This window comes from Rattus rattus, chromosome 1, assembly GCF_011064425.1.
Source record: "Rattus rattus isolate New Zealand chromosome 1, Rrattus_CSIRO_v1, whole genome shotgun sequence".
Lineage (NCBI taxonomy): Eukaryota > Metazoa > Chordata > Mammalia > Rodentia > Muridae > Rattus > Rattus rattus.
In genome coordinates, this window is record NC_046154.1 from 270,896,539 (window position 1) to 270,910,058 (window position 13,520).

Consider the following 13,520-nt stretch of genomic DNA (forward strand, 5'->3'; position numbering starts at 1 on the left):
TTATCTGTCCCATGAGTTTGGAATTAACATGGACAACACGAAGCCTGTCACTTAAAGAAGGAAGGAGGGGGTTACACCACCATGCAGAAACATGGTTTACACTGGTTTACTTTCTATCTCAACACAAAAAAAGGTGCTTTAAAGTTTAACTCAGGAGCTGGGGAGATGGCTCAGTGGGTAGAGGCCCTTGTACTTGGTCTGCAACCCTAGCGCCCATACAAAGTGTTTGCCTGTAGCCCCAGCACTGTGGAGTAAACACAGGCAGATCCTGGAAGCTTGCTAGCCAGACTGCTAACCTGGCAAAAGCAGTAAGCTTCCAATTCACAGAAGTCACTGTCTTGAAGAAATAAGGCAGACAGGATATTCAAAATCTTCAGGCCTGTACACATTCGCATAGGCAAGCGTACCTGCACATACAGATGTGTGCACCCTCCCCCCAAATACCAACCATTCTTTAAAACAAAACAAAACAAACAAAAAACCTTAATTCGCTGAACTGTTTTTTCTGTAAAAAGGTAAGAATGTATTTGTATTGATCTCAGAGTCATTTCAGTGACTATAGTGTCCTGGCAGACTTTTACTTTGGAAACATCTAACCATAAATTCGATAAACAGGAGCAGAAGAGAGCGAAGAGAGCTCAGGTGATTTACACTGACAACAGCATTGAGGAAGGGGAAATGAATAAGGAGAGGGAGAGAGTACACCATGGTGGTGGAGGCAAAAGTGCAAACAGCTGCCTACAGCAACTGAAAAGTATCATGGACGTTAGTCTTCCTGTTTAGCCATTTTAATTTATTCCTAAACTGGCTGCTATTCCTGTCTCCTTTTGCAGACAGAAAATACTGTGAATGAGACAGTAGGGATGTTCCTATTGCAAAGATTCATTATCACTAGCTACAGCAAATAAAATATTTACCTTACTCAAATTATTTCTCCTAGAGGAGGCGGTGCGACACAGAACTGAAGAATAAGGACTGGAACTCTGCTGGATAGAGTGTATGACCCGAGCAGGTTTCTTAACCTGTATCTCACTTTCCTTGTTGGTACAATACTGTTGACTGTGTACATTTTGTACTATTAGGTACTCTTGCAGATGGTTGAAACAATGAAATGAATATAGATTACATTCAGTCTTAGACTAGATAGTAAGCATAACAAACACTGCAGTGTGCACTTGGTGAGTAAGGAAACAACCTTCAACGGTTTTGTAGATAAGGTATGAACCAAAGGAAAAATGGAGCATACAGGGCTCTCTCATTAGGACTAAGGACCTGTAATATTATTACTATGCACAACGACACAAACAGAGCAAACACTGGGAATGCACTCTTTCTCTCCACTCTTTCTCTCCACCTAACTAATCACTGTGTAAAGGACGGACTGACTAATTTAGTTAGTAGTCTTACCCATTTCAGGTCTTTTCACATCACTGACTGTAGTAAAGATACAAAATCCTATAAAAGAAGACAAAAAACATGAAGATTACACAGTGAAGCATCTAGCTTGAGTATTATACAACAGGGACTTGCACAAAAGTGACCTTTATGTACTGAGTGGAGAAAAATGGTGAAGGCCATTGACTTGTTGAGAAAAAGAGTTAAAAAAAAAAAATGGCCTGAGGTACTCACAAACACTGCTACAAACTATACCACACTCAACAGCAGCCACAGGTAACCCAGACAATCACAGACCATCAAAGTAAGAACCATGTCAAGTGAGCCAACCCCCAGGAAACAGAATCATGTGCATATAAATCACTTAGTGACTTCGATAAAATCACAACAAGAAATTCTCCCCAATCCACCAAGGTTTTTATTACCTCATCCTAAATCATTTTTTTAAGCAAGTGATAGACTTTGTGACCCTAAGATTTGTCTTCCATAAACTTTATACAGTGGATAAACAAAATCCTACAAATTTACTGGGTACAAATCAAGGAATACTTTCAGTTGTACAAAGCACTCTCCACTCAACATTATTCACCAACCTCTGAAAAGGGTTGGAATACAGCTCCCTTGTATAGCATGTACAAGGTCCTTTATGCAACCAATCCTTAGTGCCAAACCAATCAACCAAACCAAATTAAACCTGCTTAAACCAAGGCTTTATCTGCATAGAAGTTCCCCTCATGTAGGATATATGTTCCAAGGCTTCCAGTATATGTCCAAAACTACAAGTGGTACTGAATTATACACACAGGCACATTTCCTATACATGCATAAATACACACACACACACACACACACACGCAGTGCTGCTGTGCAGTAATGTTGTTAAAAAATATAAAATAAAAAAAAAAAGTATCTTTCTACCCTTGAAGTCCGGCAATGTGCCCCACCTAAACATACAAAGCCCAGTACCATCCATCCCTTAAGAACATTAATAACAACCTGTAAATACACAGCGGAATCTTTTTTAAAAAAGATTTATTTATTTATTTTATGTACAGCACTCTGCCTGCATATGTGACTGCAGGCCAGAAGAGGGCACCATATCTCACCACAGATGGTTGTGAACCACCATGTGGTTGCTGGGAATTGAACTCATGACCTCTGGAAGAGCAGTCAGTGCTCTTAACCACTGAGCCATCTCTCCAGCTCTACACAGCGGAATCTTAACATCAGCCTCCATTGTCCTGCCACAGCTTCTCCCTTCTCCCTCCTGTCTCTTCCTTTCCATTCTAGTCTCCTCCTCTTCCTTCAAACTTCTCTCCCACCCATCCTTCCTTCTCCTCCAATGACAGGCCTCCTTCTATGCTGTACCTGCCCCTCACCTGTACTTTACAAATTCAATGGGGAGAAGGTTCTGGTGAAGTCACCTGATTACTGAGTATGTGACTAGGCAGTTGTCCTTGGGGCAATGGAATTAGCATCAAAGTACAGATAACTCAGGGCAAACCACAACACATATATAAAATCTAATTCATAAATTAGAACAAGAGATTAACAACAGTAGTAAAAACAGAATGTCTTAGGGTTTTACTGCTGTGAACAGACACCGAAACCAAGGCAAATCTTATAAAGGACAACATTTCATTCAGGCTGGCTTACAGGTTCAGAGGTTCGGTCCATTATCATCAAGTCAAGAACATGGCAGCATCCAGGCAGGCATGGCGCAGGAGGAGCTGGGAGTACATCTTCATCTGAAGGCTGCTAGCAAAATACTAGCTTCCAAGCAGCTAGGACGAGGGTCTTAAAGCCCACACCCACTGTGACACACCTACTCCAACAGGACCACACTAATAGTGCCACTCCCTGGGCCAAGGATATACAAACCACCACATTCCACTCCCTGGCCCCCATAACCTTGTTCAAACATATGAGTCTATGGGGGCCATAACTAAATACAGCATAAGGCAAAAATATATTTAGTCCAACTTCAAAAGCCCCCATAGTCTATAGCAGTCTCAATAATGTTTAAAGTCCAAAGTTCAAAGTTTCTTCTGAGATTCATTCACTCACTTAACTGTAATCCTCAAAACAGGAAACCAGCTGGGCAAACTCTAAACTCTGCATCTCCATGTCTGATGTCAAAGTGGTCTTCAGATCTCCAACTTCTTTTTCATCTTTGTTGACTACAACAAACTTCTTTCTCCTGGGCTGGTTCCACTCCCTGTTAGCAGCTTTCCTCAGCAGATAGCCCAAGGCTCTGGCATCTTGAACATCTTGGGTCTACAAGGCAACTTCAATGTTACAGCTTCCTGTTTCAATGTCAGGAATCCACACATGGTCTTCTGGGCTCCTCCAAAGGGCTGGTGTCACTTCTCCAGCTCTGCCCTCTGTAGCTCTCAGGTTGATCCACTCCACTGCCGCTGCTGTTCTTGGTGGTCATCCCATGGTACTGTCATCTCCAATCCACTGGGGTCTTCTGCTGCAACTAGGCTTCACCTATAGCTTCTTACAAGCTCTCTTCATGGTGCCAAACCTCAACTCCTTTGCCTGACCCCTTCAGTCCTGGGCCATCAATTGCAACTGAGGCTGCACCTTCACCAATGGCCTTCCCTGGCCTCTCACAGTGCCCAGCCTCAGCTGCTCTGCATGACCCCTTCTTGCCTTCAGAACCAGTACCACCTGGGTGACTCTCACACATTACCAAGTCCAGCTGCAGCATAAGGTGAAACCGTGGCCATCTTTGGAACACAGCTTCTTTGTGTTCTCCGAAAACACTTCCCAGGTTTCACCTCAGTGATGCTGGTCTCTTCTTAATCACAGCTAATTTCTTAGCTCCAGTTAACCACCTATTTGTCCCAGTAGTTTCTTCTATTCTGGACTCTAAAACCAGAGCCACATGGCTGAAGCTGCTGAGTTCTGCTGCTTGCAGGAGCTGGAACATGGCCCCCTTGTTCTATTACATCATCACCAACTTTCTGTTTTCCAACTCCTTCACCACCTAAGTTTGGCTGTTGTGGAACTTGCTCTGTAGACTGACCTTGATCTGCATGCCCATCTCCTAGGATTAAAAAGTGTGTACCACCATGCCTGAAGTTTTTCATTTATTTTCTAAACAAACTTGACTATAACTGAAACTGTAAAAGTGAATTGCAGATACTGAATTTCCCCAGAAAAGGGTTGGGAGTAGTTAAAACCCTAGCTGCCTTAGAACTACTTAATTAGCATAACTCTATACATCCGATTTTAACAACATAGTTTAAGGAGACTGAGTATTTGATTATCAAATCCACTTCTGTCTTAAGCTTCGATTTTACTGCTATGAACAGACACAATGACTAACTCTTCTAAGGACAGCATTTAATCGGGGCTGGCTTACAGGTTCAGTCCATCATCATCAAGTCAAGAACATGGCAGCATCCAGGCAGGCATGGTACAGAAGAAGCTAGGAGTTCTACATCTTCACCTGAAAGCTGCTAGCAGAATACTCACTTCCAGGCAGCTAGGGCGAGGGTCTTAAAGCCCACACCCACTGTGACACACCCACTCCAACAAGGCCGTACCTTCTAATAGGGCCACTCCCAGGGCCAAGCATCTGCAAACCATCACAACCACCACTCCTGGAAGTTTTCATTTATTTTCTAAATAAACTTGACTGTAACTGAAACTGCAAAAAGTGAAGTTGCAGATACTGAATTTTCCCAGAAAAGGGTTAGGAGTAGTTCAAACCCTAACTGCTTAGAACTACCTAATTTGCATAACCATCCGCTTTATAAATTTAAGGAAACTGAGCAAACTGTGAGACTGAGCGATTATCAAATTAACAGCCATTCTGAATCCTCAAAGTATTCAAGAAGACTATGCGCTGTCAGCAGTCACTCTAACAGTCACAGTAACAAAGAATATGTGGGCGGGTAGCCTCTGGAGTGGGCAGAGTACCCAGGCTGGCCAGGAAGGATCCCCAACAGGTCATCCAGCCTTAGATTTTTGGACCAAATACATCTCTAAGCTTCTATCTAGAATTTCTCCAGGCTATTCTTCCCTTTTTCCTTAATGGGGTGAATTTTTTTTTTGGTTCTTTTTTTCGGAGCTGGGGATCGAACCCAGGGCCTTGCGCTTCCTAGGCAAGTGCTCACCACTGAGCTAAATCCCCAACCCAGAATTTCTTTTTTTTTTTTTTTTTTTTTTTTTTTTTTCAGAGCTGGGGACCAAACCCAGGGCCTTGCGCTTGCTAGGCAAGCACTCTACCACTGAGCCAAATCCCCAAGCCCCAGAATTTCTTTTTTTATGTGTATGAGAATTTTGCCCAAATGTGTGTGTGTGTACCATGTGCATACCCAGTGCTTGTGGAGGTTAAAAGAGGGCTTTTCAGATCCTGAGCTATGGATGCCTGTGAGTCTCTGTGTGAGAGAAGCTGAACCTAGGTCTTCGAAGAGCAGCAACACCTCTTAACCACTGAGCTTTACTTCCTGCAGTAGGGCATTAGGGTAGCATTCTTTAGGGTCCAGATTAAGGTGTGGGGGGGAAAATCCAACAACCAAAGTTACTTTCTTGTTGTGGTGTGCACTGAAGTTACTGTATTTTGATGCTAATTCCACTGCCCCAAGGACAGTTGCCTAGTCCAGTACCCAGGACTCAGGTGACTTCACCAGAACCACCTCTCCATTGAATTTGTAAAGTACAGGTGAGGGGCAGGTACAGCATAGAAGGAGGCCTGCCATTGGAGGAGAAGGAAGGATGGGTGGGAGAGAAGTTTGAAGGAAGAGGAAGAGATAGGAGGGAGAGGGGAGAAGCCGTGGCAGGACGAGATGGCAGGTGATGTTAAGATTCTGCTTTGTGTATTTACAGGTTGTTATTAATGTTCTCAAGGGATGGATAGTACCGGGCTTTGTATGTTTAAGTGGGCAATTATATCATCAATTGGATCTAAGATTATTGTGTTATGTGTTCCTTTATGTGAGGGTTTGAGTGTAGGAAAGTGTGCAGCTGGGCTGTGTTTCCTAGCGGGGTAAAAGACCAACAATACATTTTTATTTTTATATTTTTACAACAACACTTTCTAATTGTGACTAGTTTATTCTGCATACCTTAAAAAGAAGTCAGGCTGAAGAGATGGCTCAGTAGTTAGGAGCACTGACTGCTCTTCCAAGGTCCTGAGTTCAATTCCCAGTAACCACATGGTTGCTCATGACCATCTATACGGGGATCTGATGCCCTCTTCTGGTGTGTATGAAGACAGCTACAGTGTATTCATACATAATAAATAAATCTTTTAACAAAATGCCAATTTAAAAGTCTACTATCTACAACTTGGGAGATAGGAAGAGTCCAAGTTTGAGGCCACTTGGATTATATAGCAAGATAGTCTCTCAGAAGGAAAAAAAAAATCTGGTATCCAGTAGAATAATCCCAATTATTTTTTTTTTCCACTTTAGAGATGTGGAAGGAGAAAACAAGCTAGAAGTTCAATAATTCAAAAAGTTAACTGTCTTGCATAAAATCACACAGATGGGGCAAAAGGAAGGACTCAAGAATTCCTCAACAAATACACACTCAAGCTTAGCACAGCTTCACATCCTTCAAACAAATTCACTCAAAGATTTACCTGGGCAATTGAAAAATCACCTCCAACTAGCTTTGAGTAATCTAGTCTGGCTCATATACGTAAATGATTATTCATCCCTTTTTACAAATACACCTTGCTTCTTCAGTGTGCTTCCACTATCTTCTTTAGTAATGATGTTGGAAGAAGAGATTTTTAAAAAACAAGAAAAAAAAAATCAAGATTCTATGAGTCCTAAATAAGGAGCCTTAGGTGTCATCAAATTCAAGCAAGGATGACAGTTTTTTATTTTAAGAAAATCTTTAGGGGTTGGGGATTTAGCTCAGTGGTAGAGCGCTTGCCTAGGAAGCGCGAGGCCCTGGGTTCAGTCCCCAGCTCCGAGAAAAAAAAAAAAAAGAAAATCTGTGTTGCTCAGTGGTGGTAAAGTCACACATCTTTCATCTCAGCCATGTGTGAGGCAAAAGTAGGTGGATCTCTTGTGAGTTTGAGGTCAGCCTGGTCTACTGAGCGAGTTTCAAGATAACCAAGGTTACACAGAGAAACCCTGTCTCAAAATATATATACGCATACATATATATATATATATATAAAATTCTAATAATGTCTCCCTAATATTCATCATTCATTTAACTTACAGAATGTTACTAAGCAGCTGCTTATTAATGTGAATCAAGTTAGCAGCTGAACACCAAGTGAAAGGGAGATCTCCTGCAATAGAATACAAAGTAGTAAATTATTTGTAAGTCTGTATGCTTTGGAAGAGAGGATATAAAAGTGAATGTTTAGGGCACTAATGATGTGACTAGAAAATTCAGCCCTGTACAGTTACCTGTATGCAGGTCCAAGATACCGAGTGGAAGTAAGCATGTGAGTGACCCTACTCTGAGTTCTGGAAAACAATTATACATATGATACAGTTCACACTTGTTCAGGTCCCCATCATAGTATTTTTATGTGTACTCTCTCCCCCAGTTGGATTAGTACCTTAAACACTTTAATACTCTACACCTCTAAACAGTAACTGCTTACACACATACACTAAGTGGGGTTCTGAGATAGAAACACGAGGAAGCTCTGGCCTTTGCCCTTTAGAAGTTTTCAGGCTAGGCAAGGAAGCCAGATGTATTCCCAGACAGCAAAACTAGCATGACTGGTAGGAGAAGAAGTCAGTGGAAGAAAAAACTTCCCTCACCTTAGCCACAAGTGGCAGAACCTGTTTGTAAACTCATCCACTCCCTCTCCAGATGAGTGAGGCTACACCCACTTTCTCGAGGTGTGGATAATTAACTGAAATCAGGTTATGAAGCTCTGTAAAATGGACTGGGGGGCAGGTAGTCTAACTGGAAGGTTCAGGTTATTATTACAGGTGTCACTGTAACCTCAAAGACAGTAATCCACATTTCAGCAAGAGTCCCGAATACAAATTATCTTTACGAAGAACACTTAGGCATGCTCTACTTCATCCAGAATTTCCTACTACAATGAAAACCCTACATCGAATAGTTGATAGCCTATTAAAGAACTACACAAAATTTTACAAGAATCACCATCACTCCAAATACAATATGTATGCCACGTGATCTAAGTAATTTTAACAAGTGTGACTTAAAAGTGATAAAGGAGCAAGTTATTGCCAACAAGATAACAGAAAAACTGTAGAGGTACTGATAAAACAGAAATCACCAAGCTCAAGACAAGGGAAACCCAGCACATATCCAGAAAGATCACGTTAGGGTATACGAAGAAAAGGTTCAAGGCAATTACCAAGAGGCGATGAGCCAGGTAAGAAAACTGTGGCAGTTAAGGGGTTTCTCATAACCTGTGCAGAAGGGTCCAGACGTTTCTCTCTGGTGATGGCTCTAGCGCTATCACATCCCAGGGAAATACCACAGGGTAAAAGAGTTGGAGAATTGTTTACGTGAGACACAGTAGTCGAGAAGCAGCATTCAGGTTTCAAGGAAGAAGAGAGGTGAAGCAGGTGGGAGCGAAAGCTGAACTTCCTCGTTGAAAACAGCTCTCCCTCCAGAGGACCCTGCTCTGGCGGGAAACTCCGGGAATCCCAACCGGCCTTTTCTCTTTGGAAAAGTAGAGTTGGGCGCAGAGAAGGCCCTGCTGTGACCGCATGGAGATGGCCTCTCCGCGGGTCAGGAGACGGAGGCCTGAAAGGGCGGCCTCAGTAAGCCCAACTACCAGACCCGGGCCAGACAGCTGCCACGGGACAGCAGGGGGGAATGGAGGTGGTCCCGAGGGGCGGGGCGGAAGAAAGGGCACCGTCCCCACCGCGGTCCTCTCTTCCGCTCAGCCCAGCGGAGGCCAGCGGGCCCGGTCCGACACGGCCTCCCGGCCCAGTCTCCCTCCATCCTCACCCCTCCCCCAGTTTCCCGCCGCCACTCACCGAACCGGAACCGGCTGCTAGGCAAAGGGGTTTCCGGCCGGGCGCGGACCGCAAAGCCCGGGAACCTCCGTGAACCGGAACCGTCTTTACAATACCGGAAGACCGTTTGGCGGGCGCCCGAGGAGGAAAGGGGGTGGGGCAAGAGGTCAAAGAGCTCGTGGAACGCCTGCGCGAGGTGGCGAGGCCTGAGAAGCTGAGGGAGCGTTTGACTCTAGTCTCAATCTTCCTGTCACCCTGTCAGACTGGGGTTTTTTCTCTTCGTCGCACTTGGAGTACTGTTAGTGCGCCCGCCGTCCTTTGCTTTTCTCTGTCCCTCCGCTCCTTGACCCGCTGTCTCCTGGTTCCGTTCGTTGACTTTTTTTTGGCTTACATGCAGGTTTCCATGGCAGCTGTTCGCTGTGGCCCTAGATGTTTGGAAACCTGCGCCTTCCCTGACAAATGAGGATTTGAGATTTAAATTGATTTCTAACTATGTCTTTTGAAAACCAGTGTGCATCTTGTCACACTTGACTGATCACAAGAAGTGGGACTAGGGGAAACAGAGACTAAGAGAAACTTTGGGAACATCTTAGCTTAGACTCTTAACACGCCAAACCTTATATAACTGGAATAATTTAAAACAGTGATCTCTAATGGGGTTCACCAGAGGTCTTAAACATGTAATAATGCGAGACTTTTTAAGACAAAATAATGGAGGGAAAATTAGCTTGTTCAAATTATTTACCGAGCCTCTGGCCCAGACCCTATTTAGAAGCTTGGAAAAGGCGCTTCACAATAGTTCTAGACCCAGTTAACTGCCTGTCTGAATTTGGTCTTTAAGTAGGGGAAGCCTCTAGAATCTACCAGCCTTTTCCATACTCTTAAGCATAAGGAGGTAAACTCATTTGTTCAGGGGTTTTATATACTTGTTATGTATATAAAATATTATTTATATCACCTTACATGCTGATATTTTTATAGGGCCAAGCCCTAAAACCCAGTGGTATTAAGTATACATATACCATGTCGACCTTTGACACTTTAAATATTCTATGGATCTATTTATTTGGGTTAAACTCTCTTTATTTCTAGGAAATAGCCATGCATAAAGACGAATTCCACCTGAGATTTTTCATGTGCGTGTTTGAGTCTCGCCATGTAGTCAGGACTACTCAGAGCACAGGTACCATTGATTATGATATAGTGACAAAGGATGGGTTCTCTCAGAGCTATACAGGATGAGAGCTTCTGGCATACTTATAGATGTGTTTGTATTTCTAGTTGGAAAAACATTTGTCACCGTGTTGTGTGTTTTCTTTGTATAAGGGAGATGCTGTCCTTGTCCCAGGCAAATAAGACTTGGGAGCTGAGAACAAGACATATGAAACATGGGCTGGGTGCTGGTTTCTATTTAATTTATAGATTGTTCTAATCTATCTGGGCTCAGTTGTGGGAGACCTTGTTGTCATTCAGTGAGCATCCCCAAACATGTAAGTCAGGACCTAGAGAGCACTGCCCCCTACTCTTCTCTAACCAGTACTGATGTGTTCTGCTTCGCCTCTGTAATTTCTAAAGGGACAGAATCTCTCGGAGGTAGTAAACTAGTTACTGAGAACAGTCATCACCTCTCCTAATCCTCTTGACTGTATTTCTGGAAAAGAAGTTTTGAGCAGCTAAGTCTCTTAGGGAAAGTAAAACAGTAAAAAGCACCCCCTCCCTGGTTCCCATCCGGAGGGTGACCTACAGTTATCGATTCCCAGCCGGGGAAGCTTCATCTTCCAACATGATCATACGGATGCCACAGCCAAAGGCAGATTCCTTGGAGAAACTAGAAAGTGTGGATGACCCAAACACCGTGGGACATGTACCTATTCTTGAAACCGGTGAGACCTGTGAGTAAACAGTGGGGATTGGTGGGGAGAGAAGTGCAGAAGAGCAGAAGGTTTGTTCACAGCATTATGATGGCGGTAGGCCAAGGCTGACATTTGAGACAAGGGAGAAAGTGTGTATGGGGAGGAGGGAGAGAAGCTATAGAAGGAAGAACAGTTCTTTGTACGAACAATAATTAATTCCATTTACTCGGTATCTGTAATTTTTTCCCCTCTGTTGCTGTAACAAAATACCAGATGCAGAGTAATGTATAAAACAAATTTTATTCACGGTTTAGGAAACTGGAAAGCCTGAGAACAGGCAGCTCCTTTTGTTTGGCCTCAGTTTGGGATTCCCTTGGTTGAGCCACATCACAGCAAGAATATAAGGGAGGAGGAGGGATCACATGGTGGAACAGCAAGCCAGATGTCCGGGAGGATCTACTCCGTTTTATAACAGCCTTCTTTAACAAGACCTGACTGGGGTCTACAGGGTCCTCATTAACCCCTGCCCAGGCTGTTACCTCACACCAGACTCTATGCTTAAGGCTTTGCCTGTTCCCAACATGGCTGCCCTGAACGCCATGCTTTCAACACATGAGACCTTGAGAGATACACTCACATGGTTTCTAAGCTATAGGGATGCTAAGTCACTTGCCTCCCTTGTTACCCTAAGCTATTTAGTCTGGCTTCTGTATTGCCAGTAAACCTTACATAGAAAAACACGAAACTCTAATCAATGGATTAAATTAAGGTATTATTACATTACAAAATGATTCCAAAAGACTATAAAATTTACCCAGGGAAACATTTAATAACAGGTTTCCCTTGTATATCTTAATAAAGGTTCAACTCACCAATACTTTATATTAAATTTTAGAAACACATCTATATGTCCCTTCTTGGCTTAACTGCACATACGTTGGAGCCGGTTTGCTGACAGTGCTGTGTGCCAGGGACATTTTAGAAGTAACACGCTATAAAGCACACTGTGCTGTTCCACTGCTCTAACAAAATGCTCTCACCAAAACCTTATGGGAAAAAAGATTAATTCCTACCCACAGCCTCAGACATTTCAGTCCATTCTGCTGGGAAGGATGTGTGGGGAGAGCAACTCACATCATGGCGGTTGAGAGGGAAGCCTATGCTTCTGAGTTCCTCTGTCTCTCCTCCCTCTTATTCTACTCTGGGCCCCAGCCAGGAACCCAGATGTGTGATGGTGACAGCAACACACAGGACAAGCTTCCCCTTCGTAGTTGACATTCTCTGCAGGTTCCCTCACAGACATATCCAGGGGTTTTACCAATTGCCTGTTTGTATACCCAATCCAATCAACCTGCCAGTCAAGAGCTTTTTAAACTGTATTTTTAAGTTAGAATACAAAATAATGCATTTTCTTTTTTTTTTTTTTTTTTTTTTTTTTTTCCGGAGCTGGGGACCCGAACCCAGGGCCTTGTACTTGCTAGGCAAGCGCTCTACCACTGAGCTAAATCCCAACCCCTAAAATAATGCATTTCATAATGACATTTGTTCTCATCAAGACTGACTCCTGCTGTGTGTGTGTGTGTGTGTGTATATATATATATATATATATATATATGTATGTGTGTGTGTGTAAGTTTTTTGACAAATATATATACATATAACATCATGTTAATAGTTAAAATTCAGAAATGTCTTAGAAGTTACTTAGCTTAACTTCCATGTATTTTCAGAAGGAATTCAGGGCTAAAAAGTTTTCCTTGAGAAGTTAAAAATTGGGGTCTAGAGAGATGACTCATCAGTTAAGAGCACTGGCTGCTTTTCCAAAGGATCCCGGTTTGATTCCCAGGATCCACAGTCCACGTGGTAGCTCACAAGAGCCTGTAACAGCAGTCCTCTAGAGAGCTGGTGCCCTCTTCTGGCCTCCCTGTGCAGCACATGCACATGGTACACACATGCATGAAGGCCAAACACCCATACACATAAAAGTAAAACACAGTTTTCAATAGAGGTTAACAATTGCACCAGCTATTCCTGGACCCACGCCGTAGATGGCAATATTTATCCATATCTTTTGAGAGAGTGCTATCCGAACTCATTGTATTAGATTCAATAAGAGATGGGGAAATGGTTTCCCTACTCCTCGGGAGCGGACTAGATATCTTCCCTACTCCTCAGGAGCCTCCGTTCAAGGAGAAGCAGTATATGAAATTGCACATGAGTTGAGAGATTGGTGATGCCGTTTCAACATGTTGAACTTCTAAAGATCCCCATAGAGATGTGGGGATGAGTGGTGCCAGGCAAGTGTTCAGGCTCTGTGGCAAGGAGCTGGGGCTGTTATCCC

General features: G+C 43.2%; 1 protein-coding gene across 8 annotated transcripts in view; it reads right to left on the reverse strand.

Moving 5' to 3' along the window:
• Positions 1-9,592, reverse strand: part of Senp1 (SUMO specific peptidase 1) — a 54,235-nt gene extending 44,643 nt beyond the window's left edge. For 5 of the 8 annotated variants that reach the window (XM_032885821.1, XM_032885790.1, XM_032885780.1 and 2 more), the window contains exons 1-2: positions 8,717-9,331; positions 1,408-1,455 (exon numbers count right to left, since the gene is read on the reverse strand). In XM_032885821.1, coding sequence (XP_032741712.1) covers positions 1,408-1,455; positions 8,717-8,768 — 100 coding nt within the window. In that variant the 5' untranslated portion in view covers positions 8,769-9,331. The other 3 variants (XM_032885807.1, XM_032885774.1, XM_032885813.1) reach the window with 3 other exon arrangements.
• Positions 9,593-13,520: the final 3,928 nt, after the last annotated feature.